The following is a 22299-nucleotide window of genomic DNA, read 5'->3' on the forward strand; positions in this document are numbered from 1 at the left end:
ATTTGGATATCACATGAGCGGGTTACTTAGCCATCGAAACTATTTACCCCTGCACCGGAGCAGCTCGTACTCTTTCAGCAACTTCAAGCGAGTAAGTAACAGCGACCTGTGCGCGCTGGGGATCTCAATCCGGAGACTCAAGGCCCGTGTTCTCCGGCTTTGAGAAACACACCCCGGGCGGTTTCTCGGTGACAGGGTCAGCCCGTTACCACGACCGTTGCTAGAGGATTCCACGAATGTTGTTCGGTACCAAGTAGTGAGCGGGTTTTTCCGGGTAACTAAGGAAAAGCTGACGCCTACCACGTCCCTTGGCGTACTATAATCCTGGGTATGAGCACGTTTTCTCGCTGAGCATTTTTTCCCCTGCTCCTTCCGAATTGTCACGAGAATCATGATGGATGTACGGTACATGTCTTAAGAAAAGAGTCCTCCCGGATCAAGACTGTTTCTCGTACTTTCTTTATGCCAAGAATTCGTACATATTCCCCCTTTTTCAGCTTGGCATTCTTTTCCCTATTATATTCCAATCTCCCACAGACAGAAAGCAAATATATCAATGGCCAGAAACCGCTTCGTCCAACCATCTCAGCGCATTCGATAAGAAGCTTTGTAGAAAACTATCCTTTGCGTTGATATTCTGCACCTAAGCCAAGAATTATCTCAAACTTCGCAACGGCCTCATGCACTGGTGGCGCTATTCGAAAACTTCCCACTATGAGTCATTCTATATCCCGCAAGGGTACCACAGAGCATAAGACTTCCAGAATCTCTTCTTTTTCTAAGGTTTATCACCATCACCACAGCCTCCATCTCGACCATAACCCTTTGAGTTACACTGCATTCGTGTAGTCGCCTTAGCATTTCGTTTTCGCAGAGTCGAAAGTGGTCATCATCATCCGTCCTTACATCCCAGACATCCTCATCTCCAGTACCGCCATCATGCTTGCTATCGCAGCCAGCCGTTTGTCACCTTCCGACACGTGGAAACGCAAGAACGAGAAGACAAAGGAGAGACCGATATTAGGGAGTTGGCGAGAGCGGAGAGGTTCGAAGGAGAGCGGAGAAGAGAAGGGGAGCGGAGAGACGAAGGAGACATTGGGGAGTTGGAGACTTCGGAAGCGGGAGAGAACGAAGGCGATGGATGAGACAGGGGTACATGGAGATTGCATACCCGCTGAATGGAAGCTTCAGAAGATGTACAAGCAACTGAAAATAGACAACAACAAGTTTACAACTTGGCTTGTTGAATCAGTCTACCCATGCGGTCGGAGTCTTTCATGCAGTGAAACTCTTCCCCCTTGTATTACCCTATCGCGCAAGCAAGCCAAAGGTATGAGCAAGCCAGATTGGGCAGTGACATCGAACGCCATCTTGACAACGTCCACAGACCATCCCAAATACGACATCATTGTCAACAACATCACCGAGCTTGCGCGCCAAACACAGAAGACGCCCGCGAGCATGATGGCTCTCCTTGACCGCCTCATTGTTGAACGGACCGAATATTCATACTGGATGTCCCGAAAGTCAACGGACGATCTCTCCAAGTTCTCCAACGAAAGTCATGTATACTACATCGAGGTCCTGAAAGAAGTAAAGGTCATCTTGGCTGAGCACATTGAGCCCCAAACCACGAGATTATGCCAGGCGGAATCACTGACCCTATCCGAGACCACCAATATACCCACGCAAACACCAAATCCGACACTCGGCAAGCGCAAGGTCTCATCTACCAGTCATCAGAATCCGGACCGAAGGAAGGCGATGAAGACGGAATCCACGACATCCAGTCCAAAGCACGTCTTGCAAAAGGAAGCCAAGCACCTGACGACGACCCAAAGGCAACAAGAAAAGGAGTGGAGACACGTTGTAGCGAATAGCTGCAACAAGATGGCGGAGAAGGACTGTGCTCCGGTAGCCAAGCCTATGAGCTACGCAGCCGCCTTGCGTGTCGCAGTTGCCGTATAGGCTTTTCGAGTGACGGCAAGAGGTGAGCCCGATAAGGAAGTTCTCCTGACGACGATGCTGACTATGATCAGGACAAAGACATATGAATGGAGGCTGACGACGGAGACTATGAGTTAAGGAGAACTCAGCTGAAGATGCGCCATGGGTGAGATTGGGATATTGAAAGAACGCAACTGGTAGGCCGAAGAATGCGGTCTCGCGTCGATGACGCTAACATCTATCAGGGCAAAGATGATCAGAAGTGGCAGATAAAAAAAGGCCAATTTCGAGAGCTAGGGTTCGTGGAACCGGCAACTGAAGATGCTGCGTGGGTGAAAATGGAAAGTTGAAAGACGGTCACATTGCCGTCAGTGATTCTGCGTATAAGCAGTGTGTCTGTTGTAAGATTATTGACATCAGCTGCCAATGCTGGATGGAGGAAAACGGGGTATTTGAAGGATGGGCTCGTGGCTATCAGCCATACTGCGTTTTGGCACTCTGTTGATGGTAGGAGATTGGGGGGTTTGGAGGACGGGCTTGCAATTAACATCGGCGATATTGCGTTTTGGCAGTGTACTCATGAGACTTCTCGACAGCATCAATACGTTGCAACCCATCACACTCATGTTTGGTTAACGCTTCAAACCTAATCATGAGATTGAGTCCAGGAGACCGCTCCATGGAGAGCCCAATTATTCTGAAGTCGTGTTCATGCTTGGCTTTTCTTGTGTCTGTGTTGATTGATTTCCCTCATCATTCCATAGGTGGCCGATTCCGCCAGCAATGAAGGAATTGGACAGCCATTCTCGGTCGGGACAAGGCTATCTGCTCGGTTTTCGAGGGTTCCTAGTCATTCAATACTTTCTTTGGGTGTTCCTGCAGACATTCGTGCCAGTAGCCGTCAAAGACTCCGCCAATTCCCTAGGGTCAACCTATGAAAGGGTTCTTCGCCAGGCTCTGTCGGTCCTGATCTGGAACGATTCCTCGATCTACTCATCGCTTAATCTCCTCTCGGCACGGACAATCTGCATACCGTACCCAGCTGTCGCCAGCGCTGTATTCCGGCGAGGACCCCGCCTTTGGTCCCCTAGAGCCGTAGCATTGGCCATTGTTAAGATCCTATCCACCACCATTGGAACATCTCACGTTAACCCGTACATACACGAGACCGGCAATGTCTCTTTTGGGGCACCGTCTGAAATACCAAATGGCCTTGTCTACCTCAGTTTCGTTTTAACCTCTTTCGGACGAACAACAAATTCTTCGAATAAGTAGGCAACACCGCCTTCCCATCGCAAACTCTATGGATCGTCAACGTCATATACTCGCAGGGCTGTTCTGTTTACCTCACAATGGTCATCATACCCTACACATGCGACTCATGGCGCGTCAAGCCCTATTTTGCTTCATAGTTTCCGCTTGGTAGGTGCAATCCTTGGCATGGTACTCGAACACCGGTCTGCTCTTAGCGGATACCGTAACGAACATGCACTACATGGAAAAGGCCAAGCATGATTCCAAGGTCTGGCGGTCGATATAATGTCCCACCTGGATACCTTGCGTTCTCTTGCTCATCGCTGGGGTGTTGATGCAATTTCTGTGGACCGACTGGAGGGCTGCAGTATGAAATCAAAGAGCTTCTGGCTCATACTAAATTCTATTATTCTGGTGGTCTGAACAGGCATTTCAACGTGAGAGAGCCTCAAGCTAGAGACGATGATTCTCTGCCAGTCATTGTCTATGACTCATTGGCTTCTATTACCTGCTCGAATGCTCCAACCTCGTCCAAAGGGTTTTCCGAACCCTCTCTTTACGTATCTCGGAAGGGGGTCTATGAGTAAGTTATCATTGACATGGCTTTTGCTGCTTACCCTATTCTATCACGTGTCCAACCTTCGTTATACTAACGCCTTGCTTCCCAGGCTGGTTGCTCGTCCAAAGTATCGTCATCTACACTGCTGGCATTAAGCTTTACACGTACTTGCCAACGCAGAAAATTCTCTCAATGGAGGCTGCAAGGCCGGTCTGCCTGACTGATAGTGTGTATAACGACAGGAGTTCTGCCCCCATCTCAAGATGAACATGACGTCTCTATCCCAGTCTACCAACCACTCAAACCATCGATGCCACCCTACTTCTCGCATTGAGTTGATCCCACGTTGCCATCTCAATATCCACCGTCCTCATCGTTCCCAAATCCCTCACAACGTCCTCCCGCTCGCTCCTATAATTCCCTTCCTCGCCCAAATGCTGATACGGACTCTTGAGCCACGCTATATCTTCTTCCTCCTGAGGAGCTCCACTGCTGATGCCGATTGAAGTCTGAGCATTGCCGACCTTGACGATCTTCAGTCTCCGGACATTTGGTATCCGCGAGGGTGAAGAGGATTTGGGACTGGAACAGCGGTCGGTGATGAGTTTCACGAAACGGGGCATCATGGGGAAGCAGGTGCAGAGGATGATGGTGGCGATTTCTGCCAGCCTGGACACGATTGAGTGTATCAGCATGACGAAAAATGGTGAAGGTGGATGAGTAATGACGTACCCCCACAGTGCGGTCTGTGCGATGATGTAGGAGACGTCGGGGCTGGAGATGATATGTGTGCTGTAGACAAGCCGGCAGATGCTTGAAACGAAGGCGCTTTTCCGTCATAAGATTGATCAGCCTCGTTATGCCGACCAGATAAGCAGCACTAGAACGGAGAGGGCGAGAGGAAATGGGGAACCCACAGTAGTCCTGTGGCAAAAATTGCAGTGATTCCAGCCTTTCTTTTCGTTGCCATCTGCAAGTGCCACGTTGCCCAGATTGGAAGAAGGAGATTGAGGAAATCCGATAGTATATTGACCGCACTAGAGACGACCAGTAGCATATTTCTGTTGATGCAATGGCCTTCATAGGCCGGGTTCCAGACTTCCCAGATAGGATAACACTCGAAAAGGATTGAGAGGAAAATCGAGATATAAAAGGCTAGGTTGCCCCAGATTAGAGTATGACAGGCCCAATAGACAAATCCAGACTTCATAGGTGTAAAGATACGTATCAGTTGTAAGAGTAGAGAGGCTTTCGCTAGCCAGATCGCTGGAGTATATAGTAACTCAAGAGCCCAGGCATACTGCATAAATCAGAATCGGGCGATCGAGTGAGCAAGAGCATTTAGAAGCTGAGATTGACGCACCTGAGCTAGGTTCACGTACTGGGGTTTCTGGAGGTACCAGACGTGATGGCCAAGTCCAGCCAGCCCTGCTGCAAGGAGGCAAAAGTCGAAAGCTACGCTAGCTACCTGCTTAGCATTAGTCGAGGTCTCTTGTATAAACTCAGATGTTGCAGCGAGTGGTCACCCATGCCATCATCAACATATCTAGGTTTAGCACCTGGTTAGAAGCTTGAGAGATGCTCAGGGGAGCTGTTTGGCACTCACAATCTTCAAGACCGTAGGTCGAGGTCAGTCGCTTTGCGATCAAACGGGCAGCAGCAAAGACTGTCGTCAAGATGCTGCAAAGTATGACTGTTGCCAGAATGGTTGGATACAAGGTGTTGGAACCATTTGGTCCAGGCTTCGGTCTCAGCGGAGCTGCGTGTCCCGGAGAAGCAGTCATCACCTTTGCCAGTTCCCTTCTAGCCCACGCTGTGCTACACTAGCCAATGACAATATGTCCCTTGATGGTCAAGAAATATTGTATGTAGAGAAGATGACAGTCGTTCCAAGACAAATTATTGGAAGCGAGTCTCCTTGTCCGTATAAGGAAGAACCTGGGGCATAGCCGTCTCCAAGATGGCTCGTCGGAGAGAACAGACCATTTGCAGTATCGCTTGCTGCCTGAAGGTGCCTCCATCCTCAAGGATCGGTACGCTGGAAGGCGAAGCTTCTTGCAGAATCCTACTGCTGGTCGGTGGGACGGACCGACAATGATATCATTGAGCTCCGGAGGTCTTTGTCGTTCAGGGAAGCCCGAAAACCTGCCGGAATACTCCTCGCCCAAGTGTAAGGCTGTCGCTGGGAGACAATCAGCCCCGTCTGAGGTTCGGCTCCGAGGTGGAGGGTGAACAAACGGGCTGGACGAACCCGAGCATTAGGAAGGCGAGTCTCGCTTAGGGTCAAGCAATCAAACATCGCTCCGTAGAAACGCCAGATGTATTGCAATGCAGCTATGCCAGTGCGTCAAATGGCAATGATGTGCATATTTCCCTCGAAAGACGCGTATCCACCTCCTGCCGGATTTACGAGGTTTGGATTACAATATGCATCTCTATAAGGTTGAAACACATCTTTGGGGCAGTGTCATGTAGGAAGCCGGAAGATTAATAAAGTTCCGTTGACAGTGAAGAAATGTATTGATGGAGCGAAGAGCCATGCTTACCTACTCCATGCAGGGAGGCTTACAGCCTGGGGCGGAGACCCTGAGCCCATCTGCAGCTTACTCCAATGAAATCAGGAAGAAATGCCAAGAAGATAAGCGTCAAAATCTACTCGATGGCACATTTATCTGTCAGCGGTAGGTGTACCCAAATATAGTTCTTTGAGCGGGACGTCTTCACTGGCTCTAAATACGATACTGATGTGTCCGATTATACGTTGCGCTTATCGACGGCTGCGAACCAGACAATTTGCTTTTCTTATCGAAGATTTTGAACGATTGGACGACACAGAGACCATGGTCAGTCACTAGGGCTGAAGTTGCCACGCGTGGGTCTGTGGTTGGATGGCCGCAATAGTCTTCATTGACGTCAAAAGAGGATGTACCAGCTTTCTAGTGGCTTCCAATGCTACATGCACATCGCAATTCCGTGGGTGTCCGAGGAGTCCACTGCCCATATTTTTCGGATAAAGCACCCGGAAGCTTGCGCTAGGTGTTTGTAGACCACATTGAGGCTGTGCAGCCATGTCAAGATCAAATCACCCTCCCATCTGAGTTTAATGAGTATCTATACATACCCTGCCCCTTCCTTCTATTTTCCAAATGTTCTCAACTCCAGATACCTAAGGGGCGGAAAAGTAAGCAGCGCGAAACCCATGCCCAGCCATATTCCAACATCAGCTCCAATGCCGCCCACTAGCTTCGCAACAGGGCCGATATACCAAACTTGAGACATTCCGATGATAGCGCCGGCCCATCCAACCAGGAAAGCTGTTAATGCTGCAGCGCCAATGGGAAGGTATTCCTTGTTCTCCCAAGCAGCCCAATCGAAGCCCCGGTTCCGGCGAAATATCAAGTGCTCCTCCAGTACTATCGAGACGAAGATCACAACCCAGTATCCCATGAGCGCGAGGAAGTTCTGGAAAATGACGAATAGATGGTCGCGACCTGCAATGGCGCAGACGAAGTAGACGAGCACGATGGCACAGACCCAAAGATAGCGGGGCACCATTTTCCCGTAGCGACCCATGACTTGGCAGCCGAGTGCCGCTGCATATGTGCTCGGGACATTGTTTGCTATGACACCCAAAGCAACGACCACGCCACAGAATTTTCCAAATCCTCCCACGGCGCTGTAACCTTCAAGTATCAGGGCCCCGGAAGAGATGTCATAGGCAGTGGACCAAGATGGTGTCACAGCGATACCGGAAGCTAGTCCAATTCCAATGATATACACGAGGGTGATCGAAGTCCACAAGCCAGTCAAGGTCATGAAGAAAGCCAAGCGTTTGGAGGTTGTCTCTGGATACTACATAAGTCTGCTAGTCAGCGGTTACCGGAGAATAAAGCTATCAGACATTCTCTGTTCGTGCGCAGATCGCGGAGTGGAATACAATGTGGGGTGGAGGGCTTCGAAAAGAGACTGACATAAACATAGAAGTCGCTCCCCGCACCAGCCCAGGATACTGGAGCCGAGAGGCTGATAGAGAAAAACGATAGACGACCGGCTGTTACAGCAGCACTTCCCCCTGTAGACTGCGAGGACGTGTCGAAGTGTTCACAAGCGATACCGGCCAATACAAGAAGGACGATTACTTGTGGGATCCAGGCCCATCTGCACACCGTTAGCGTTAGCGTTAAGGAGACCGACAATGGAAGTGTGGAAAACATAACCATACCTTTCATATGTCTGAAATACAGCCATTCCAAAGACTGCAACGAGCCAGCTGACGAGCGCAGTGATGATGATTCCAACAGCAATACTCATACTACCTCCACTGACAGCTGACAAGATCTGCCCAGCGATGATACAGCTGATGGTGCAATACCCAACCATAATAATCATGTTGAGGAAACATATCAGCTTCGCAGGCCAATATCCCATGAAGTAACGTGTCACAATCTGAATGGTAGAGCTGATTATTAGACTATCTCCAGCATCGGCATAGCTTCAATGTGAAGCGTACAGCTTCGGAGGACGGGAAGATCGTTAATAAAGGGACCATAGCTTACCATCGTACGGTTTCCACTTTGCGCACCCCAGATACTCATGTAGGCTGTCGCCGCTGAGCCCAGCAGGGAACCAAACGTCGCCATCATCGCACTGTCGACGAAACCCAAGTTAAAGACTAATGGCCCAAGCAGACCTACGGCAAGATTGTTTGCAGTGACATTTGCGCTGAACCAGAGGATTGTCATTTGCGCATAGCCCATGACGGATCCTTCATGCCGCTCCTCTGGAGGCACTCGCGCGATACCACGTGCCTCGAGGCCGGCCAAACTCTCGATTCTGGTATTCCATTGTGCAAGTGTATGGGGCACAGGTACAGAAGAGACAACAAAAGATTCGGAAGAGCGGGTGCGCTTCTCGAGCGAATTGTTCCTAGAGATAGCAAGATCATGAGCGACTTTTTCCACGTCCTCGGTTGCCATTGTAAGGATTGTAGGGTGAGCAACAGCACAATTGGAACCGAGTCTTGACGACGGCTAGTTGGTATTGAGCAATCGATGGAAAAGAGGACTCTGAGGGTTCGGAGGCGATTGTGTGCAGCGCTGGGACGGCGGTGAGAATAAAAATTGCAGGTCAAGCCTCCAGTTCCCGTTGGAGTTGATGCTCATGCGTAAGCGCCCACTACTTGCTCCGTCTGCACCTCGGACATCAAGAAAACACTTCGCATGACCCCGCAACCTGACAGCAAGCCAGTTCAGAAAGCGAACGAATACTTGTGAACGGCTAAAATTGGTACCATTTTCACCAACCGGCCTTAATCTTAGCATCCGATGCAAATAAAGGTAAAGCAAACGCTCGAATTAATTTTCCACAAAGCTGTATTTAGTGCTCGCAAACAGTGAGGCCATACAGAAATAACGCATGCACAAGTAGATAGGTATGTAGATATATGATTGGGCATATCCAACACTGGGGCAGCTAAGACCTTTCTGGACATGCAAATAGCCCAGAACAGGCCCCCCAGCGCTAGAAAAACTCCCATGTCTAAGCGACATGCCCTGGAGTGAAAATGAAGCTATAGCTATATATAGGCGTGGGTGGGAGGGAGAACAATGATATGGCTCTGAAAGAGAACAATTCGACTGAAAGAGAACAATTCGAATGAAGAGCCCACTACTGGTGCAGTGGCCATACAAATAGTACTCGCCATGGCCACCTGTCTCCCTACTATCGCATATCGCATAATGATGGAACGGTTGATCAAACAACCACCAACGCTATGGCCTCATGATGGACCCACTAACCCACAGTCCCACTGTTGCGACCTCTAGCCCGCGCCGTACGAATGAATGAGTCGAAGATTGCTTGATTGTCCGCATACTTGGACGTTGGAAGCTCAGATAACACGACAAGAGCACCACCATTTCCGATGTCAGTAGGTACGCAGATTCTTACGAGTAAAGAGGACTTGATTGATAGGGATGTTGCCTAAGTCCCTCAGAGCATGCTCAGCTCATTCTTCGCTGGCTAACCCTCTTCGGGTTAGCCTCTTCTGCTTACTACCCCTAATTTCTTAATCATTGGGAAACTAAAAAAAATTATGCGAATTTGACACCCGTCCATAATCAAAAATTTAAAATTTAAATTTTTCTATATAACCTCACTATTACTTATTTTTATAGTCTATAAATTTTACGATATCTACTTATTATATTAAATAATCTATCTCTAGATTTTAGAAAGATTTAGATTTTAATTTTATAAGTAAAATATAAAAAGTGAGAATATATCGCAAACTTGAAAAATTTATCTCGACTATTTTTTTTATCGCTAAGACTATTTAAAAAAGATTTAAAAATTTATTAAATCTTTATTCTATAATAGAATAAATAATTAAAATCTTTTATAATTTAGTATATTTAATCTCTTATATAATTATTAAAATCTAGAAATTTTTTAGAATATTATAAGTTATCGTTGTGAGGCTATTTAAGAAAAGCACTTTTTTTATTTTTTGAAGGGGGGTGCCAAAATCGCGATTCTAGTTTCTTAATGATTAAGAAAATAGGGGTAAGGAACCTTCAGGGACTTTATCTAAGGTAAGCACTATTTGAATGACTACGTAATAAACGCGCTAGCGCGGCCCGCGGGATGCCGAGCATTCGTCCGAGCATTGCCGAACAAAATATCACGAAAAGATGAGTATCAAAGCTTCTTGAACAGCTTGTCCTTCATGAGTACCTACAGTGGAAATACATTACTAGACATGTCGTCTAATCAGCAGTCGCCAATTGGAAGCAGAGTATACGACCAATAACTATAAAATCAAAAACTGTCCAAAAGGAACATTTGCCTCCCGCAATGGCCGATGAAGAGTCTGGCACATCCACCCTCCAGGAACAAGATCAGGATAAAGAATTGCAACAGCATGTTACTCATGATGATGACAGAAACGGTGAGGAGAAAGACAAACAGCAAGCCGATCTCTCAAAGATCGAATCCACAAAGTCCATCGCCGAGACGCTGCCCTTGGGCAAAGAAATCCTCTTCGTCGGCTTGATCTGCTGCGCACAATTCACCACCCAAGTTGGTCTAGGTCAATGTCTCGCCATCCTTCACGTCATCGGGGACAGCTATGGTCTCTCCAACCCTGGCGAACTCAGTTGGCTCATCGCGGCCTACAGTCTGACGGTTGGCACCTTCATCCTTCTAGCGGGTCGTCTGGGCGATGTCTACGGCTACAAGAGAATGCTCATCATCGGCTTCTCCTGGTTTTCGGTATGGAGCATGATCGCCGGTCTAGCCGTCTACTCGAACCACGTTCTCTTCAACTTCGCGCGCGTCTTCCAAGGCGTTGGACCAGCCATATGCCTGCCCAATGGCCTCGCCATCCTCGGCGCATCGTACGCGCCGGGTCCGCGAAAAGCCATGGTCTTCGCCATCTTCGGGGCCACAGCTCCTGGAGGTGCTGTCATGGGCGCCGTCTTCGCGGGCCTCTTCAGCTTAGCCTGGTGGCCTTGGACCTTCTGGTCTTTCGCTATTGTTCTAGCTTGCATAGCGGTCGTTGGATCCTATGTGATCCCCGAACCACCAAAAAAGTTCACGAAAGCGATGACACTGCGCGAGAAGATAGCGGAGCTTGACCTACTCGGGGGTCTCTGTGGTGTCACGGCCTTGATTCTTATCAACTTCGCCTGGAACCAGTCTGGTGTAGTCACATGGGCCAAAGCATACGTCTACGTGTGCCTGATTCTCGGCGCATTGTTCACCGCCGCATTCTTCTTCATCGAACTGCGAGTCGCAACATCGCCGCTGATACCCTTCGATGCATTGTCGACCGACGTCGCATTTGTTTTAGCCTGCGTAGCTTGTGGTTGGAGCTGCTTTGGTATATGGGTGTACTATCTGTGGCAGTTTTATGAGCAACTTAGAGGTGCCTCTCCGCTCCATGCCGCTGCCTGGACTATTCCGGTTGCGATCTCCGGTGCCATTGCCTCCGTGACTACCGGGTTCCTGCTTGGCCGTCTCAGGCCCGCCTGGGTGATGACGATTGCACTTACAGCATTCACTGTCGGAACCATCCTAATCGCCACCGCGCCGGTGGAGCAAAGCTACTGGGCGCAGTCCTTCGTCTGCACGATCGTCATTCCCTGGGGCATGGACATGAGTTTCCCAGCCGCCACTCTTATCCTATCTGACGCGGTGGCGAAGAAACACCAAGGTATCGCCGCAAGTCTAGTCAACACAATCGTCAACTACAGCATTTCGCTAGCACTTGGTTTTGCCGGCACCGTTGAAAGCCACGTCAACCATGGTGGCAAGACCCCGAAGGATGTTTTGTTGGGATTTCGCGGTGCTTGGTATTTCGGTATTGGACTCTCAGGCTTCGGTCTCTTTCTGAGTCTTTGTTTTCTGGCCAAGGGGTACTGGAAAGATCGAAGCAAACGGAAGGCTGGAGATAATCCCCTCGAAAGCCCTTGAGATTGATTGAGCGAGCAACTCATAGCCGCTTCGTTTTCTTCTTTTTCTAGATTCTAGATTTTGAATTTTAGTGTAGCCAGTATGGCATTTCCGACTCTAACAACAGATCCCGATGAAGCATAAGAATCTTCTGATCTTTGGCAAAGCCAGTCCTTGAGAGTCCAAACAACTCGAATCGCTATAAAATCGAGACGGCGAATCTTGCAACCCATTAGTACTCGGCACATCCATAGCTTCCACGGAGACATAGCGTACGAACCTTCGTCCTTAGCATAATTAGGTGGACACTTGTCTTTTTCCCCAAAATTCTGATCCTTTGGCACAGGACATCAGCTTTGCACATTGACAAAGCCGGTATTAACAGAATGATACCCATTGCTGGGGTCATGGCAATCGTCGACTTCAACAGGACAGGGAAAAGCCATGAAATCGAGACTTTAGCTCTGCAGAGATCACCTCTGGCGCCGAAGGACGTTGGATGCGCCGTTATCCGCTGGTATCATGACACTGGTGAAGGGCAAGTATGATCCGGACGTCGTGGTAAATTGCCCAGTCACACACGGGATGATTGCAGACCGGTCGATGCGGGCGCGTAGCTCGCAGTAAAACGATGCTGGGAATTCCAGACCTCGTGCGCTGGGTCCCAAAGATAGGGTGGAGGGGAGCAACAGGTACCGAAGCGCAAGGGTATCCGCAAACGCCGATTCACGTAGAAAGGTATGCTCCGCGGAGAAGGAGCACCCAGGGAGACTTCGGAGGCGGCAGAAGAGGAGAAAGAGGTATGGGAACGGGCGGTGGATTAGGGCTTAGCCTTGGTCCGTTGGGGCTTTTCCCTTCCGACACCACAAATGGCCATCAAGAAGTTGTTGAAGAAGGTGAGTCGGCCAGGTGCTTCCGATGGATGATAAGGAGAGAATCATGCTGACACCGCTGCTTAGGATGTGCTGTATCCCATGATCGTCAACATGCCTTCCGAGGCCGAGGTGGCTGCTGCGATGGCTGCAACTGAAAGGCAAAGAGATTAAAACATGTAGTGATATAATAGCGACTGGTTATGCAAGGAATAGTCATGAAATCTCCGTTTCATGGAGTCTCTCTTTTTATTTCACCGTTGAATCGTTACGACCCAGTTCGAGCTTCCTCTTTACAAAGTATTCGACGTGTATAAGTTCGACGTTATGACTTCTAGAATAAAAGGAAAGAAGTATAGAAACTTGATAGGCTCACTTAAGCGATGCTTAAAACTCGATCAAGTAACAGTGTATGCACAGCGGATTTGGCTTCAGTATATACAATGTAATATATAAATTCTTCTCACGTTCCTGCATCGTTTTGTACTCTCTCCTCTTTTCCTTGCATTTTCATCGTGTTCAAGATACCCGCTATCATCCAAGCAAAACAGATCCAGATCCAGAGCCAGCTCTAAATTGCCGTTGGTGCCTTGAGTTTCAGTCAACAAACGAGCTCATCTATTATGGAGGTCAAAAACCGAAAGACTCACCAAGCCCCACCGCCCTCCTAATTTTGCCAACGCGCAAGCAAACGGAATAGATCTCGCGCACCTCCTCCCAAAAGTTATACCAACTGATTTGATCCGGCGATCCGTTGTCAGTGATACGTACTGTGCATTTGTTATAGGCTGCGTCCGCATCAGCCTTGCAACTCAAGACCTCTACGCAGACCGACAGGACTGGTATTGTAACTCACTACTCTGCAACTACCTGGGCAAACCGACCGCGACGCTCGGATGCTCATGAGGACCAAATGTTTTCACCGTCGTCGTCACGGACACATCGACCAGGGTATCGTCGCACGAACGCAGCCATTCCCGGACGGCTCCAGCGGGGGCTGGATATATTGGCGCTTCCTCGCACTGAATATTGGCGTTGGAGTTGGGTTTCATCACGACAGCAAGACGACCATCGCCGCCTGCGCAAGTTGACATTCGTCAGCTCATCCTTTTCCGGTGCGAGCATCCTGACAATTCCAGAGGATGGATGATAGCACACACACCTATATCGCTTGCGACGCCGCCTGTGGCGGGCGTCGTCGCCGCGCATCTATCCAACAAAGGCTGCGCAGCTCTTTTGATATCCGTGGTCCTTGCGTGCGCAATTGTAGCGGAGCGGACGAGGAAAAAATTGAAGCTGCAAAAACCGTCATCTGCCAAAAATCGAAAGAGCACCTGTAATTACCTGATCGAGATCCGTTAATAATCAACGCGGCGTCAAGGAAGGTTCTGCTGCAAAATCACACTGCTGGAGGAATGCTATGTACCGCTAAGCCACACAAAAGAAAGGACTTCGTTGTAATGAGCAACGTGATGTCGCAGGCCGAAGCTGGAATAATGGTCGTCGGACTGGACGCTTTCGAAAGCGTTCTGGCAGCTTTTCACATTCAAATTGGAGCCGTAGTTTGAGGCGCTGCAACGCGCTATAGCAGCGCCGGGCTCGGCGGGTAGTGAAGCGGTTGCATTCGTTGCATTGGAAAACAAAAAGATCTCGGAGCCGTTTGTGGTCAAGAGTTGGTTGTTTATAGACTGTAAGGGCTGCAAGACCGCAGCTGAGATGGCGGAGATGAGGGTTAATGTTTGGAGAGGGAACAACATGATGCAGTGAGCGAGTTGGCCAGTAGAATAGCAAGGACGAAGCCTGGCCACTTCTGGTACGCACCTTCTCCAATCATATGCTGCCGCTGTAGAGTACACGCGCTGTGCGTTCAACCGACGCACGCGCTCAATGCGTAAACCTTACATCCTGAAACCTTGCACCGACATCAATCATACAAATATCCATGCAAGCCTTCACCGTGAACCTTGCACTATTCTCCCCGGCTCCTTTACTCTATACTGGGAGGCATACTCTGTGTTTTGACAGCAAGAATCCAGCAAGGGTCTGTATCAGCTGTAATCAGACTCAAAGTGAACGGTATCCAGCAAGACTAGCTAAGAGACTTGTAACTGGGTGTGGGCCTGGATCAGAAACGTCGGGCGACATCACCACTCTACCATTTTCCCTTGGGCACGCAAGATCAAGTCTGGAACCTCCACCGCGGATCCTCATCGCCCAGCCACTCGTCAACTCCCACTCCGACCAGTCGGGCATCCCTCTCGCCATTATCTCTTTTACGATTCTCTGCTCTCAGGATTGCCCACAGCGCGCCCACGACCAGGATATTGGCGCACAGATAACCCAACGCGAACCCATGTCCCAGAAAGTACCTGGGTCCATCCGTAGCTCGATAAAGCTGGGTGCCCAGAACAGCGCCCAAGTTTCCAATGGATATCTGCATTGCATTCGCCGTTGCGCGCTTGGTTTGCCCGCTTACATTGTTCGCGGGCCAAGAAAGCACAATGGCGGTGGCAGGATAGATTCCCCCTGCTGCCAGGATGGTACCGAAATAGGCAACGCCAGGTTTTGTTTGAGTGAGTAGAACGATGTATCCTATAGCGGAAAGACCTGCGGAGCCCATGATGAAGGGTGCTCTGAGCTTGAAGCGCTCCGATAAGAGAGCGACGGTGAGTGTAAGGGCGGTCGCGACTGCGTACGGTGGGACGGTGAGTAATTGCGCTTGGGCTGCCGTGAAGCCCAACTCTTTGATGATAGTTGGTAAGAAGAGCGAGAGTGTATAGAGAGGGAGACTCATGGTGTGGAAGCCCAGACCGTAAAGCCAAACTTTTGGGTCACGCACAGCCATCAAGACGTTGCCCCATGTGAAACCCTCGTTCCTTGTAGCGTCATTGCTGGCGTCCAGACGAGCGTGGACGCATGCCCTTTCTTTTTCGGTAAGGAATTTTGCAGTCGAGGGATAGTTTGAAATGAAGCGGTATGAGATGAGGGATACGAGCACGGTAAAAATTCCTTCGAGGATGAAGATCCAACGCCAACCATGTAAACCACCGACGCCATTCATGTGAGCGATGCCCTAGAAACATACCATCAGTGGAAATTTAGAAAACCAAATGGTTGATTTACCCATGCTAGGACACCACCGAAAGCGCCCGCCAGAGACGCAGCACTAAAGAAGAGAGAAACCCGGTAGTGCTGTTCTTCCCGCCTATACCACATGGAGAGGTAGAAAACGACCCCAGGGAAGAGGCCACTCTCTGTCATGCCCAGAACAAAGCGTGCGGCGAAGAATCCAGCCATGTTCTGAGTGACGCCCAGCAGCGTCGCAACCACGCCCCAAGCGAGTGTGAGTGTAGGGAGCCATACTTTGGGCGATGTCATTTTCAGGACGACATTGCATGGTATCTTTCTGCATCAGTTCATCATACGAAGCTGATCGTTCTTGTCCAGACTCACTTCGAAGAGGACGTAGCCGATGAAATATAAGGTCAAGCCGGTAAGGTACTGGTTCCCGGCTGTGCAAAGTCGTCAACTTGGTACAGGTCCAATGATGTCACGGCACGCTAGCCTACTCATATGCAAGTCTACCACCAAACCCTCGACACGCGCATTGGCGACTAAGATACCGTGAGCAGTCGAACAGAGGTTGCCAGGGTTGAAGGCCCTACCATTGCTGCGGTCGAGAAATGACAGGAGATATAACAGCGTTAAAGCGGGCAATAATTTCAGGTCAAGCTTTCGGAGCAGTGCCTTCTCGTTGATGCCAAAGTGTGCATCTTGACCAACCTCAGACCCACTGGAGGGAGATAAGGCAGCCTTGTGTTTTTCAACATCTGCATAGAATGCGCCATCATGTACCTCACCAGTGATCTGCTTCTCGGTTTCGGCCATGCTTCGCATTCAAAACATATGCAGTCAATGAAAGATACAGCCTCAAGAGAAACAACTGGGCACGCGCTTCATGCAATATGTAGCCTGCAAAAGTACACGTTGACGACATAACCGCCAACGATGCCGTGCACCATATGCTTTGGATTGGACGGGTGCCGAGAGGGGGACAATGATAGGTCAATCCCGGGGGGATTGCGTTGCTAGCGAATGTCGTGATCAAGCCCTTTCATCTTTTGCGACTAGAGTCCTCGGGAAAGCAGTACCTAGGTAGAGTTGATCCCACAGGATTGGCTATGTGCTGTTGCATTATAGACGTTTAGACTGTTCATCCAAACTTCAAAGATGCAGCCTTATTAGCACTGACATGTACCATTACTGTTGCGCGTTGAACTGACTCGGTACCTGGTCTTGGCACTCGTTCGAAAATAGAGAGCACTGGTCATCGGAACATTGTCGGACCGAAGATTCCAAGTGTTCCCTCGTCGGGCCTGGTACGACCGCCGGAAAATGGCGACATCCCGCGTGTCCAAAGGCTCATTGGTACGAGTACTGATCTGTTGCACTATTGACCATCTCGTTATCGCGCATCATCTTAGCCAATCATGACGTCCACTTTCTCCCTCGCCGTTGGTGGTGAAGGAGGGGTTTGCGTGAATACGCAATATGCCATTGCTGCTGTTGACAACTCGATCTATCCTTCTTCCTACCCTGCTCCCCACCCATTACCAGCTCCTACACCATTCCCTCGAGCCGAACTACTCATTCAATCATGGCTCCAGGACTGACAGCGACCTTTCCACACCAGACTTTTACCGTTGACAAGCACGTGCCGCGGTCCATCTTCCCTGATGGCATCAAGACCTCTGGCCAACATCCCCCTCTGTACCATCAGCTCAGTCCCTACCAAGACTTCCCCCATGAGATTACTGGCCCCACAGTATGGGACGCAGATGACTACAAGGATGATCCTGAACGATGGACGCACTGGTTCACAGACGAGGAAATTGCAGAGATGAGTGAAGCTGCCGACAGTTTTAGGAATGCCGGCATTCCATTGACAGGAATATCAAAGGTCGCTATCCTAGACATATATGACGAAAACGAAAGCTGACAAAGCCTTAGGACAACTTCCAGCTTCCTCGTCTCTCCAAGTTCCTCGAGTCCATGCGCAACGAACTCCTCAATGGCAAAGGCTTCATACTATTCAAGGGCTTCCCCGTGGAGAAGTGGGGAAATCAAAAGTCAGCTATCGCATATATGGGACTGGGGACATACTTGGGATACTTTGTCAGTCAAAATGGGAAGGGCCATGTTCTTGGACATGTGAAAGATCTGGGAGACGATGCAAAGCAGATTGACAAAGTCAGGATATATCGGACGAATGCACGGTATGTCCACTGCCGGTCGAAGGGCCTCTTGTCGTATAAACGACTGACACCATGGCAGCCAGTTCTTTCATGCAGACGACTCGGATCTGGTGGGCCTACTCTGCATTGCGCGAGCTCTCGAAGGCGGAGAGTCTGACATCACTTCCGTGCACCATGTCTATAATGTCTTGCGAAGGGAAAGACCCGATGTGCTCAAGACCTTGACAGAACCAATCTGGTATTTCGACCGCAAGGGCGAAGTCAGCGAAGGCGAGGATCCGTACATCCGAGCGAGCGTCTTCTACCGGGAACCTGGAGGAAAAGGGCGAGTATATTGCAAGTAAGGCATACTCCTTTCATGTCTTACCAGCAAATCTTTCTAACGCCTGTCACAGATACGATCCCTACTTTATCCGTTCCTTAGAGCGCTTTTCCATCGCCGGCATCATACCTCCTCTATCTCCTGCCCAGCTCGAAGCTGCCGACGTCCTCGAAGCCACCTGCAATCGGCTCGCGCTACACATGATCCTCGAAGTTGGGGATATACAATTCTTGTCGAATGAGCATGTACTGCATGCGAGGACCGCATACAAAGATCATGCGCCACCCGCGCCGAGACGGCATCTGATGAGGTTATGGCTGGCGACGCCAGAAAGCGAAGGGGGGTGGACATTGCCCTTCCACGACAGCAAAGAGAAAAAACGCGGTGGCATACAAGTGGATGACGTAGCGCCTGTGGCACATTTAGATGCAGAGTAGGGCAAACAACATGTTCGTTGTATTTCGGTATAGATCAACAAACTTCGATGCACATCTTTATGCTATCGATAGTAGAATCTTCAAGTAAATAGGGGCTATCAAAGTTACTTCTGCTATTGCAAATAGTAACTATCTGATATTGCAAGTAGTTACTAGTTCCTTGATAGCACCTTACTATTAGATAGTACTAGTAACTATTCAAATCTGATTCGTAATCATGAATACATATTTTACTATCAATTCAAGTTCCACACGAGCGTACAAACATCAAGTATCAATCATACCGAACCTCGTAACGTCATTTTCTTCAAGCAACATTCAAAGGATGGGACGGAGACAGTCTCGACTTCACGATTTTGACACTGATGCATAGATCGACGCTATCACGCCGTGTAGATTCGCTGAAGCACATTGCCTTCACGGGAACCACAGCTCGTTTGGAGGCTGCGTATGCTTCCGGAGCTGAAGGGGGCGGGGAGGCATTGGACCTCCTCCGCTAAACTGGGTAATTCTTTTTTCCATCTCCGATGAGGTGTTAGCATATGCTGACTGTATCCATTTCACCCGAAACGAGGCACATGTACTCAGGATCTACTCGCCCTCGGCGAACTTTTTTTTCAACACTGCCGAACTGTAGGTAGGAGCAGCTTGCGCCGTAAGGGCTGACCGCTAGAGTAGCGCAAGGGGCTGGAAGGGCCGATCGGGCCGCCCGAGCTGCTAAAAGGTCGCCGACGACAGTAGATAGCCCCAAGCAGGTCCGTCTTCAACGACAGCCATTCGATTCATTGGAAAGGGTTCTACAGAATCGTGTGAACAGGTTGTCTAGGAGTAACAATGATGTGCACGCCTACCTGTCTCCTAAAGCATTCGCACACGCCTTATGCCTACATGGAGAGTGCCACCCCACTATCAGGATCACGAGAAGGACTCCTCAAATGAGACTTGAAAAAATACGAGTTTGCCAAGTCTCGTGTTTGACGAATAATAAAACAGATTGCTGTTAACACTGCCCCAACGCTGTGCCCGATGCCCGCATAAGCCACCATGCAGTCATCGTTGTAACCGAAACCGACTTTGGCACGTCATTTCCAGTTCTTTCATCTTCTTCCCGCAGATCACTGGCCCCAATGCGTAGACCACGGAACGTAGGGAAAGCTGACTATTTCCCTCGCGAGGCTGAAGACTTTGATATGTGGACGACCACTTAGCATCGAGGTCGATGCGTGAATACAGGCCTTCCCACCATCCTGTCTGTGATGGTGGTGCTACATGATAAGGAATATCAGTGCAATGCGTGTACATGGCAATGTACGATATCAATTTAGCATGACTTTCTTCATGAATATTAACAGCCTTACTTCGCCGTATGCGGGCAAACGGGTCAATCTTTGCTGACCGGGTTCCTCAAGCCGAAAGGATCTAAAGGTGGGTCTCCATGGCGAAAATTGGTGTGTCTGCCTGCACACTCTTGTCTGTGCCCTGCAGCTTATATTGGACAGACAACGTCTCAGCCTGACGGTTTCTTCGTGGTTGTGCCTTCCCAGAAAGTGTCGTGGCCGCACACAGGAGGACTCTATTCTTTTCTACTCCTTGCCATAAGACACAATGTCAGGGCCGGCAGCTCAACTGTCGCCTCAGCAGCTTGAAGCACTTCTGAATGGACCAGCTGGACCGCCACCTCCCGGGGTTAGGCCTGACTTTGATAATCCTGCCAATTTAAACGGTCTATTCATCTTGACCTTGACATTGTGTTTGGTATTTGCAGGCTTTGCTGTATTGATGCGGATCTATACCAAGCTCTTCCTCATTCGGTCTTGGGACTACGAAGATTGTAAGCTTGTCGAAGTCTTGTTTCCTCCCCAAGTATACCTAGGCTGACAGCTTTCAGATGCGATCATACTAGGATGGGTAAGCTTATACCAAAGCATTGGGTTGCCACAAGCACTGAAGATTGTAGATATTCCAGATTGGACAAGCTGTACCGTCAAGAATGGCTAACAAAGATGGACGTGGAGTTCACATGTGGGACATACAATTGAAAACGTTTTCAAGACTACTTTATGTACTAGTCTAGCTTCAAGACTACAAGCACGGAAGGCTGACTACAAGTCCAGGATGTCCATGTTCATTCAATCATGTACAGTTTCACCGTGTTCTTTATCAAGCTCTCGATTCTCCTCCAATACCTGCGCATCTTTGTCCCTACTCGAAAAAGCAACATGGCCATGTTCCTTACGACCCATGTTGTTATCTGGAGCCTTTTTCTCTTCTATCTACTGGATGTTGCATTTACCATTGGTCTGTGTAATCCCCGCAGAAAGATATGGCAGCCGTGGTTATCCAACGGCCATTGCTATAGCTCTGGCGTGTGGAGTCTGGCCAGCGGCACGTTTAATGCTGTCTCCGACATCACTGTTTTGATCCTGCCCATGCCTTGTCTATGGAGACTCCAGATTCCGCTGAAGAGTAAGTTGACCACGATTGGGATATTTGCAACGGGTTCTTTGTGAGTAGCTACATCCATATCCCTTTGCCGTCCCTTTACTTTGCCGCTTCTAGGCCCATTTTTGTTCCATCATCGACATGCTCCTGATCAACTACCCTCTCTGGTGCGTTCAGAGACAAAAGTGCTGACATGTGAATACGTTCAGTGCTTGTGTGACGTCCGTCTTACGGACATACTACACCTGGAAAGTTGTGAAAGAGCCGGACGTCAGCTATAACATTATCCTGATGGGCCTTTGGACTCTGGCCGAGGTCGCAACCGGAATCATTATCAGCTGCCTTCCCGTCCTGCCCAGATTCTTCCGACACGCCGGTCCCATATTGTATCGAGCGTTCTCGCTCGGATCCAAGTCTTCATCATCTTCCGGCTCTGCGAGTACGGGGAGAAATGCGAGACCCTGTCTGACGTCTCCTACAGTGTCTATGGCTAGAACACCGAGAACCCTGAACAATTCCCGTATTTCCAAGGCACACGTCAAAGGCGAGTACACAGAGATGGAAGAGTACGATGCAACGATTTCACAAGCGACCGCTACGCACCAGTTACGCCCCGGACCGATCAAGTCCAATCGTGAATTGGAGAGTGGGGGGTATGGCTTCCCCCTTCGGGATACGTTTTATGGTGAGACGCGGCTCGATACGTCCTTCTAGATTTGAAGCATTTGACTTGAACGCCTCAGGCGCGGTATCATAC

At 49.4% G+C, this 22299-nt stretch overlaps 9 protein-coding genes across 9 annotated transcripts; 4 read left to right on the forward strand and 5 right to left on the reverse strand.

Moving 5' to 3' along the window:
* Positions 1 to 939: 939 nt before the first annotated feature.
* HO133_005625 (uncharacterized protein) lies at positions 940 to 1968 on the forward strand (the record flags this gene model as incomplete). Its single annotated transcript, XM_037296533.1, has 1 exon — positions 940 to 1968. One exon carries the CDS (start codon positions 940 to 942, stop codon positions 1966 to 1968), a length of 1029 nt encoding a protein of 342 aa, XP_037147714.1.
* Positions 1969 to 4059: 2091 nt separating this feature from the next.
* HO133_005626 (uncharacterized protein) lies at positions 4060 to 5544 on the reverse strand (the record flags this gene model as incomplete). The annotated part of the gene is made up of 7 exons (XM_037296534.1): positions 4060 to 4429; positions 4493 to 4588; positions 4678 to 4797; positions 4966 to 5060; positions 5124 to 5228; positions 5287 to 5306; positions 5367 to 5544. 7 exons carry the CDS (start codon positions 5542 to 5544, stop codon positions 4060 to 4062), a joined length of 984 nt encoding a protein of 327 aa, XP_037147715.1.
* Positions 5545 to 6895: 1351 nt separating this feature from the next.
* On the reverse strand, positions 6896 to 8736 carry HO133_005627 (uncharacterized protein; the record flags this gene model as incomplete). Its single annotated transcript, XM_037296535.1, has 4 exons — positions 6896 to 7612; positions 7732 to 7918; positions 7983 to 8098; positions 8317 to 8736. The coding sequence occupies 4 exons, from the start codon at positions 8734 to 8736 to the stop codon at positions 6896 to 6898; spliced, it is 1440 nt and encodes a 479-aa protein (XP_037147716.1).
* A 1879-nt stretch (positions 8737 to 10615) lies between these two features.
* HO133_005628 (uncharacterized protein) lies at positions 10616 to 12762 on the forward strand (the record flags this gene model as incomplete). Its single annotated transcript, XM_037296536.1, has 3 exons — positions 10616 to 12114; positions 12469 to 12486; positions 12561 to 12762. 3 exons carry the CDS (start codon positions 10616 to 10618, stop codon positions 12760 to 12762), a joined length of 1719 nt encoding a protein of 572 aa, XP_037147717.1.
* Positions 12763 to 13952: 1190 nt separating this feature from the next.
* HO133_005629 (uncharacterized protein) lies at positions 13953 to 14843 on the reverse strand (the record flags this gene model as incomplete). The annotated part of the gene is made up of 2 exons (XM_037296537.1): positions 13953 to 14164; positions 14513 to 14843. The coding sequence occupies 2 exons, from the start codon at positions 14841 to 14843 to the stop codon at positions 13953 to 13955; spliced, it is 543 nt and encodes a 180-aa protein (XP_037147718.1).
* Positions 14844 to 15265: 422 nt separating this feature from the next.
* HO133_005630 (uncharacterized protein) lies at positions 15266 to 16464 on the reverse strand (the record flags this gene model as incomplete). Its single annotated transcript, XM_037296538.1, has 2 exons — positions 15266 to 16159; positions 16210 to 16464. 2 exons carry the CDS (start codon positions 16462 to 16464, stop codon positions 15266 to 15268), a joined length of 1149 nt encoding a protein of 382 aa, XP_037147719.1.
* A 33-nt stretch (positions 16465 to 16497) lies between these two features.
* On the reverse strand, positions 16498 to 16974 carry HO133_005631 (uncharacterized protein; the record flags this gene model as incomplete). Its single annotated transcript, XM_037296539.1, has 2 exons — positions 16498 to 16598; positions 16656 to 16974. 2 exons carry the CDS (start codon positions 16972 to 16974, stop codon positions 16498 to 16500), a joined length of 420 nt encoding a protein of 139 aa, XP_037147720.1.
* Positions 16975 to 17743: 769 nt separating this feature from the next.
* On the forward strand, positions 17744 to 19100 carry HO133_005632 (uncharacterized protein; the record flags this gene model as incomplete). Its single annotated transcript, XM_037296540.1, has 4 exons — positions 17744 to 18046; positions 18097 to 18362; positions 18421 to 18681; positions 18737 to 19100. 4 exons carry the CDS (start codon positions 17744 to 17746, stop codon positions 19098 to 19100), a joined length of 1194 nt encoding a protein of 397 aa, XP_037147721.1.
* A 1605-nt stretch (positions 19101 to 20705) lies between these two features.
* HO133_005633 (uncharacterized protein) lies at positions 20706 to 22256 on the forward strand (the record flags this gene model as incomplete). Its single annotated transcript, XM_037296541.1, has 4 exons — positions 20706 to 20931; positions 20989 to 21008; positions 21547 to 21566; positions 21752 to 22256. 4 exons carry the CDS (start codon positions 20706 to 20708, stop codon positions 22254 to 22256), a joined length of 771 nt encoding a protein of 256 aa, XP_037147722.1.
* Between the last annotated feature and the right edge of the window lie 43 nt (positions 22257 to 22299).

The sequence above is a fragment of the Letharia lupina genome, assembly GCF_014066315.1.
Source record: "Letharia lupina isolate WasteWater1 chromosome Unknown contig_22, whole genome shotgun sequence".
Lineage (NCBI taxonomy): Eukaryota > Fungi > Ascomycota > Lecanoromycetes > Lecanorales > Parmeliaceae > Letharia > Letharia lupina.